Raw genomic sequence first — 8,700 nt, forward strand, 5'->3', positions numbered from 1 at the left:
TAATAACATGATTAGATTAGTACCTGTGAGGATTGAGAGTGGCAGAGGAAAATAGGGCCTTTTACGGATTCTCTCGGCTGGAGGGCAACTTAGAAAAGGGCTTCTTGATGCCCGATGAGAGAAGTGGGTGGAGAAGTGGGTGGCATTTTGAATTTTAGATTTAGTAGAGATAAAAAAAAATTAACATCATGAGAACAATTTTATCTCAACTTAATAAAATATGCTATAATTTTTAATAAAGTTAAAGATTAAATAAAAAAATATTAATAAAAATAATTTTATTATGTTTGATTTATTTTAAAAAAATATAAAAAATATTTTTATTTTTAAATTAATAAAATAAATAATTTTTTTAATTTAAATGAACTATATATCTAAAAATTATTTATAAATTTATAATATAAAATTACTTGAAGAAAATATTTTATTAATTAGAAAAGAAAAAAAAAATCTTTCAAACATGTTTTTTGTTTTATTTGTTCTAAATTTTTTTTTTATTAACTCAACCAAACATGTTTTTTTGTTTTTGAGAACAAAAACTGTTTTTCAAAATTCAGTTTCCAAACACAATTTTTTTTTAAAAAACACCAAAAACTATTCTTAAAAACTGTTCTCAAAAATTGTTTTTCAGAACAGTTTTCAAAAACAGCAACCAAACAGGCCCTTACTCTTTATTTTTGTTTTCTAAAATTTGTCGTTTTCTCTTGCATCACTCGATCAGGCATCGGAGGTGCGAATGGGCCCGGCCCAATATTCGGCCCTAAATCGAGTTCGGGCCCAACTGGAAACCCGAACGTAGTCAAAACCCTAGGGTTTGAGAGTTTGCTTCTGATAATATTTCACTACTTTGGGAACAGAGGGAGAAGAAACCCTAGTCTCCATAGACCAATTATCGAAGATTTGGAGAAGAAGATACAGAAAATACACTTGAGGGTTCTATTCTCTCAGGTATACAAATTTCTTTTGTAGTTCAATTTTTTTTTGTTTTTTTGAAGTTCTATTTGGTTTTTGATTGGCATAACGAGGAAATGGGTCTTCTCAGTCCTTCCGAGAAGGTCTATTCTCCTACTTTTAGGTTTGTCTTATACCTTTGCAATGATAAAAACTGGTTTTTCTTGAAGGTTAGACTGGGTATTTTATGTGATTCCAACGTTCTTGCATAGTATAATGTCCATTTATAAAATTTAGTTTAAATTAATGGTAGAGGTTTTGATCTGTTAGGACAGTTTGGTTAGCATCGCATGTTCAGTGTTCGAGGAATTGTCACGCTCTAGCAATTTGGTGGACTTTTCCTTTCAACTGTTGTTTAAAAGCATTTTGCTCGAATAACTTGACTGGTTTTAATTCTAGTTTGAGTAGAAAAACCAAGGGTATAATTATAGAAATGAAGTTTAAACTGGGGAAGCTTTATATTCTTACCAAAATTGCTGGGTTTTTATGACAATCTCAGAAACCATACCATTATCTAGTTCTATGGAATTTGCATCTTGAGAATTGGTTTTCTAGGAAAAATGCCTGTTTGTTCATATTGAAAAGCATGGTTGAAGAATATATCACACCATACCTTTGGTGTTCTCTAATTTATGATTCCAGTTATTGATTCTTTTACTTGCTGATTTCTGTTGGTTTTAGGGCATTTTTCTGGAAGTTTTGGTATCTTGTGCAAGCTTAGCTTGAGGGCATTGTGCAGTGATGAAATTGAAAACTTGACACTCGAAAAGTTTTGTTGCTAAATTTGTAGAATTAGGCTTCCAGAAAAGGACAATAAAGTTATCCATAATAACACTATTAAGAGCCCGTTTTGTCTTGTAAATGTTTAGTGCTTTTAAATGTAAAAACAAGTAATGTTCCAGGGTTTGTGTTGCCTTCAGGGTACAGAGATGCGGCTTCTAACTCACAACATGCTATCCTCCAACATCAAGGGTGTGACTAATGGATTTCCTCTGCGCGTCGAAGTAGAGAAAATGGTTGAAAAGCAAGTAGACTTCAATGCTGACTTCCTTAAGAACATGTTCACAAAAATTGAGTGGAAGGCCCTCTTTGATGCAGCCCAAACCATGGGCTACACAGATCTCCCTGCAGAGGCTGAGTCATCCATGCTTGATTCTGATGAGTTCTTGAAGAAGTTTCACCATGCCCTCCTTGAGCTCCACCTTGAAGAGGGCGCCCTAATCTGCCCTGAAACTGGCCGACGTTTTCCTGTCAACAAGGGTATCCCCAATATGCTCCTGCATGAAGATGAGGTCTGAGTGAGGTCCATTTCAATATCGCTTTTTGCCATCATCTGTCTGTTTGAAGTGAAGATTAGGAATTTTATGAAAGGGTTTAAGAGGAAGTTACATATTAGGCTCTTTTGGCCCAAGTATTTTGTGTTAACTGTAAAAGGAAGAAATGGAGTAGCTTCTTTGCTCTTACATGGAAGATATCTCCTGACTGATTGGGTCAGAGGATGCTTGAAACAGGAAGAATATACATATATGATTTGAGGGATTTCAGGGGAGTTTTTGCTTAAGCATTGTTTCAGCTGTGGGGGAATGTGGATAATGTTCTTGAAAATGGTTTTTTGTTTTTTAGAATTAAAAAATAGTTTTTAAACTTAGAAAACACACATTTGGTAAATTTGTAATAGAAAACAGGTTATCCCAATTTGTTCTGAAAATAGGTTATTTATAGGACTGATTTGAGCTGTTTTTAGTCTTTTTCTTAAGAGTATTCTGAGTAATAATAGAAAATAATTAAAAAAAGTTATTGTTTATAAATTTATAATAGAGTAAATAGAGAAGACTGTTTTTAATATTTGAGTTTGAGCAAAATTTGATTCCAAAAATAAATTAAGACATTTTTTTAAGAATTATTATTTTAGAAATGTATTTAAAAATTAAGGGTTTGTTTGGTAACCATTTTTTAAACCAATTTTCTATTTTTTGAAACAAGAAAATAAGCAAATATATTTGACAAATAAAAAATAATTTTCTATTCTTAGAAAATGTTTTGTTCTTAAAAATGAAAAACAAGTTTTCAAAGAAAATCTTTTAATTATTTTCTTGATTTTTAAGGATTATTTTATAAAATAATTATGGAGAATAATTAAATATAATGTTTTACATATAAAAGTTACTTTTAAAAACATAAAAAATATGTTAAAAATATATTAGGTCAAATAGCGTTGTTAAATGTTTTGTAGAATAGATATCTATTCAAAAATTTGAAAAATTTTAAACTTATTTTTTATATTTTTAATTCTCCTCGTATTTGTGTAATTATTTTTTTAAATAATTATAAGATATTATATAAAAACATAATATTTTCTATTTTTTATAAATGAAAAAGTGTTTTCTATTTTCTGGCAAACATGTTTTTAAATTTTTTTTGTTCTGAATAATAAAAACATGTTTAAAACAATAATTATCAAACAAGTCTTAATTTTTCAAAATTATTATTAAAAATTATTTTTTAGGAATTATTTTTGACACTCTTTTTGGGAATTATTAAAAATTGTTATTAAAAACATCATGACTGTATTTTTTATTTTAAAAAGATTCAATAAAATATTCTAGTACAATTTATAATTAGTTAATTAAATTATTTTAATATATAAATATTACCCATAAAGATTCTAGCTTTGGAGAAACGGTGTCGTTTCACGGACGAAGGGTTCGTCTTTTTGCCTGCCCGCTTCTACTCCTACACTACCTGAAGAGAAAGTCCCGTAGGCGTCTTCGTTTTCAGGTGCAATGCATTTTCCAGTGTTTTTATTTATTTTTTATTTTTTATTTTTATATACTAACCCTTGTTTGGGTTCTGAGAGAATTGTGGAAAGTAGACGACAATTTTCGAATATGATATTGTTCTATGTTTTTTTCCGTTTCCAGTAATTGGGGAACTACCCCAACTATGTCAAATAGTTCTGCAAACCTCAATTAAGCGGGGTTTTTACGGGTAACGGAAAGTTCAATTCTTTTTTGGGGTACTGTTTTCATTTCCTATAATTTCTCGGGAAACAAACGGAGTATAAGGAAAGTTCGCGTCTAGTAATGGCTTCGCAGGAATTTCTGGTATTTGGGTTTGTGGGTGTACACGCGTACTTGATTTTTTTTTTTTTCTCTAATTGATTCTTGAATTGAATAATGTAGGAATGAGAACATACATATTTTTCCTAGTTAATTAAGAAAATTTGGAAATTTTCAGGTGTCATGAACTTTAAATTCCTTATCCTGAGGAGTTGGTCAATTCCAATAAAGTCATCTCGCTGTTATATTGCTAATATGATCTGTTCTGATTAATATGTTTCTTCAACTCTACTATGATGTCACTTCTTGAAACTCAGTTTCCATGTAAACAGTTGAAGAGAAGTAGAATAAGATGGTCTCATGCGCCACAGTGCCTTCACCTTTGAGTAGATGTTTTCCATTTTCTGTTGTTGCAACTACCGCTGCTGCACCAACCAAGCTCTTCACGGAATTTAGTACTCCAAGGAGGAATCACTTTTGTTTTCCTCATGTTGTGGAATGCTTGAAAGTAAGGATTTGTGCGGTTGACCGAAACCGGGTTTCTTCCTTGCAACCCCGCACAAGAGCTTGGGAAGATCCTGATGATGGAAGTGGAAGCGAATATGATGATGAAGATGAGGAAATGGAAGAATATGATTTGGATTTTGAAAGTGATTGGGAAGAAGAAAAGGATGCTTCTGCTACAGTTACTGGCGTCAATAAATCCACAGCAAGGAAATATGAGGCTGATCTTGTGAAAGGTTCTTAGCCCTTTTTACCTTTTTTTTCCCTTTCAAAAGTGATTTCGTTCTTTTCATTTTTTTATTTTATTTTTGGTTGAATTTAGATTTTTGAAGTGGAAAGTATCTTAAAATTATAAGGGTTGAGAATAAAGGAATAGTTTTCTCTTAATAATTTTGCATTTGTATAACTGATCATTAACAGAGTTCAGATAATCTGTTATTGGAACATTGTTTATTTGGTGTTGGCTGTTTGTGTATTTTATCTTTGATCAGCATTACGTTGACTTGAGAGGAATTTACAAAGACAATGACGAAATTTTTTAGCATCCCCAACACCACATCTGTGCATTAAAGAAGGAAAGAAAAGGAAAATGGAAGAAAGAAAGAAAAAGAATAGAAATTAGGTTGTGTGGAATTGGGTCTTTGTTATTTGAACTGGAGGGGACAATTCTAATTCCACTGCATAATTGCATTCAAACCAAATGAATTTGGAATTGAATTTAGACTCTATAAACACCAAATCAAGAAGAACAATGCTTGTATTGAAATTAAGATGTTCTAATTTGACAATTGCAATTCCAAGTCAAATCCAATTCTATGCAACCTGAGTTCAGCTGCAAAGTATTTCTACCTTTCCTATTCCCTCTGACTATCCTGAAATATATTTCAACAACCAAACTCTCCTTTCTGAACTCCCTAATTCACTTTACCATCAAACCTTTCTGGAAAACCTGCTGATGGAATAAGAGAGTTTATCTGTTTTTAAGTTCATTCTCAGGTGATATTGATGGAACCCTATGATGAGACTATTGATTGTTATTCATTAGAGTTTTGATGCTTGGTTTATAGGAGAATAATACAAAGGTTTTATCTCTATTTGTTTTCTTCTCCTCCTGTGATGCCTATTTGTGAAAATAAGTGAAATATTCACTCTTCATTTGTCCTTGCATGATGATAAGTTAATCAGTGACTGAGAAACTAAGCATCCTATACAAAATTGTGAGAGAACATTAGTGAAAAATGTGGAATTGATTGATAATAATATGCAGCATTTTAGTTTAAATACTGATGCAATTGACTTTATGAATGTGAAAGTTCAGCATCCATTTTCCCTTTTCTTGGATGCATGTGCAAAATGAAATTAGAGACCTTATTGCTTTAGTGGAAAAAAATATGTGGTATACCAAATGTCAATTTGTTTAATGCGCTTGGTCAAGTCCATGCCGTTAATGTGCGTATGAAAAACAAAGATGTAAACTTATAACTTATTCTTTTATTTTTTGGTCAATTATTCATGCATCTTTTTCTGCCTTATTCACTTAAATATTTGCATTTAGTTTTTAACTAGAATAATTAATAATAAATTTAGTTCTGGTGAAATTCCATGGTTGCTTATATTTTGAGCTTGTGGTGCATCATGTGAAATTTTCCTTGTTTTTATAGTCCAGAACTCCTTCATGACAGTCTTAGTTTTGTGATTCCAATACACATGTATGAAAGTGCATTATCTTGGCTCATGGGAATGATCAAACAACAGCACTAACATTCAATAATTTATACAGAGGTTGTACAGCTATTGGGGCCAGAAGAAAGACAGATTTTGCAACAGAATGCTGCTCCTAACCTTGAAAAAATATCAACCGTAAGTTTTCAGAACATTGAACATTTCTATTTATGTTAGTTTTTCACTTTCTTTCGTGACTATCACATTTATCATTTCTACTTTCTACTTGCTAGATCATTTTAGCTGTGATGATGAGAATGCATATTCATTTGTTTGTTGTCTGGAAGACTGATTTTTATCCTTTAAACTTGGTTTCTCAGGCAAAATGGAGCCCACTCCATACTCTTGCACTATCAGGGCAGATACATTCCATGGACAAGCTTCTTGCAAATGGGCTTGATATTGATAATGTTGATAAGGTATGTCCATGTCTTTAATATTCTCTGTGGGGTTCTCTTTTACCTTAAGCAACATAAGTAAGTTTGATTTGGTGAAACAGGATGGTCTCACTGCTCTTCATAGGGCAATTATTGGTAAAAAGGAGGCTGTCATTAGTCATCTTTTAAGAAAAGGTGCAAATCCTCATGTCAGAGATCGGGTAAGGATAACTTTATTCTTAGCACAAATCTGTTCTTCTCTCCTTTTTTATTTAGTTTATTAACCATGGGTTTTGTGTTCATCTGCATTACAGGATGGTGCTACTCCGCTCCATTATGCTGTTCAAGTTGGTGCTATGCAGACTGTGAAATTATTGATCAAGTACAACGTCGACATTAATGCGGCAGATAATGTGAGATCACAATTTAATTGCTCCCCATCCAAGTTGTTCAACTTTTGTTCCATTCCATATTTAGAACATATTTTTACAGGAAGGGTGGACTCCATTGCACATTGCCATACAAAGTAGAAATCGAATTATAGCAAAACGTTTGTTAGTCAATGGTGCGGATAAGACCAGAAGAAATCAGGTAAAATTGGGAAACTACACTTCACTGCCAAATTATTTTCATGAAGATGTCATACTTTATTAGCTTTCATTTTATGATGATCTGTGTGACTTGTTATCTTCTATGCCTTGAGGGTCTGCATGTCGATTTTTTTCTCATTGAGTCTTCAAAGTTCCATGAGTTCTTTGAATTCATTTATTTAGAGCTACTCCCTTAATGTGGGGTTCACCCTTTATCCAAATCACGGTTATAGTGGCAAATTTGGTTTTCTGGAATAATTTGGGATAATACATGAAAATAAAGTGGAAAATATCACTAACAACTGAGTTCAGCAAGAATTTTAAGACTACTTAAAAAAATATTGAACTATGTTACGAAATTAGTTATTGTTGCAAAGATTGTGATAATGTTGGACGTATATGTGCCAGACGCTGCCCATTTTCTGATCGACCTGTTTCCAAGTTGTCAAGGATTGGTTCCCTTACGTTCTTCTCTTTTTCTTTTTTAAATAACAACAGTTATAAGAAGAACATAGAAAAGTATATATGCTGACCATACTCATCCTTTTGCTATTATCCTTTATATAATCGCTCTAGAGTTAGCTGATACTATTCCATTGACTTCTTATAATGAACAATACTTGTACTGAAGGAAAGAGAAAGATGAAGACAAGAGTTTTCTCCTTTATGCTTTCAGAAAAGATGAATGTAACATTGTTCATTTACCGTTTCAGGATGGGAAAACACCTCTCGATCTAAGCTTATGTTATGGAAAAGACTTCAAGTCTTATGAACTTGCCAAGTTACTGAAGCTTGTACCAGCCAATAGAGATCTCTGACAGACAGTGCCCACTCTACAACATTGAATTGTTTTTGCCATTGCAGTTTACTGGGTGAGAGCCCTCCTTGATAATGAAGTCTTTATGATTCACCTCTGCTTCATGGCATCATTGGGCCTCTTTCTGATGTGAACAACCCTCTGGAGACGGGCGATATGTATTCTGGTATCATTACCAGGAGAAGCATGCTGGGGTTGCTGTCAATGTGAAATGTATCGGGTTTTTTCAATGCATTGTACAAATTAAATGTCCTTTTAAGCTGGGAATGCACAGGTGTGAGATTCAGGTGGTTGTAATTCTAGTTGGAAATTGCATGCGAGGGATGATTGTGATTTTTGGATGTGCCAAACTGAGTGTAATAGACCAGGCCACGGTATTTTGCAATAGGAAAGAAGAAACGGTGAAACTGAGAATTCCTCCGTTTTCGAAAATACTGCATAGAGGTTCTTTGATTTTGCTGCTATATTAATATTAAATTAAAAGAAGGGAAAGAAAAATGCAGTGATTTCAGCAGTGAAAAAATATATGTGAAAGTGCTAAGGCCATGTTTCGTAATTGATTTTAAAAACAGATTTGAAAACAATTTTTAAAAATTATTGTCTAATGTTTTGTAAAACAAAGGTTTGTTGAGGATAACTTGTATTTAATATTTTTAAATATGTTTTAAAAATTATTTTTA

General features: G+C 32.4%; 2 protein-coding genes across 4 annotated transcripts; both read left to right on the forward strand.

Annotated features, from left to right (window-relative positions):
- Nucleotides 1–795: 795 nt before the first annotated feature.
- On the forward strand, nt 796–2,512 carry LOC100266457 (multifunctional methyltransferase subunit TRM112 homolog A). 2 transcript variants are annotated; one of them, XM_002280133.5, is made up of 2 exons: nt 796–948; nt 1,872–2,512. In XM_002280133.5, the coding sequence occupies exon 2, from the start codon at nt 1,881–1,883 to the stop codon at nt 2,247–2,249; it is 369 nt and encodes a 122-aa protein (XP_002280169.1). In that variant the 5' UTR covers nt 796–948; nt 1,872–1,880; the 3' UTR covers nt 2,250–2,512. The 2 variants fall into 2 exon arrangements, with proteins under 2 accessions (XP_002280169.1, XP_059598748.1); XM_059742765.1 differs by having other exon boundaries at nt 797–948; nt 1,633–2,512.
- Nucleotides 2,513–3,606: 1,094 nt separating this feature from the next.
- LOC100247466 (ankyrin repeat domain-containing protein EMB506, chloroplastic-like) lies at nt 3,607–8,452 on the forward strand. Of its 2 annotated transcripts, none has more exons than XM_002275198.3 (8): nt 3,607–3,729; nt 4,343–4,750; nt 6,295–6,374; nt 6,557–6,655; nt 6,736–6,834; nt 6,928–7,026; nt 7,106–7,204; nt 7,917–8,452. In XM_002275198.3, exons 2-8 carry the CDS (start codon nt 4,363–4,365, stop codon nt 8,019–8,021), a joined length of 969 nt encoding a protein of 322 aa, XP_002275234.1. In that variant the 5' UTR covers nt 3,607–3,729; nt 4,343–4,362; the 3' UTR covers nt 8,022–8,452. The 2 variants fall into 2 exon arrangements, with proteins under 2 accessions (XP_002275234.1, XP_010660955.1); XM_010662653.3 differs by lacking the exon at nt 3,607–3,729 and adding an exon at nt 3,760–3,939.
- Nucleotides 8,453–8,700: the final 248 nt, after the last annotated feature.

The sequence above is a fragment of the Vitis vinifera genome, chromosome 14, assembly GCF_030704535.1.
Source record: "Vitis vinifera cultivar Pinot Noir 40024 chromosome 14, ASM3070453v1".
Classification (NCBI taxonomy): domain Eukaryota; kingdom Viridiplantae; phylum Streptophyta; class Magnoliopsida; order Vitales; family Vitaceae; genus Vitis; species Vitis vinifera.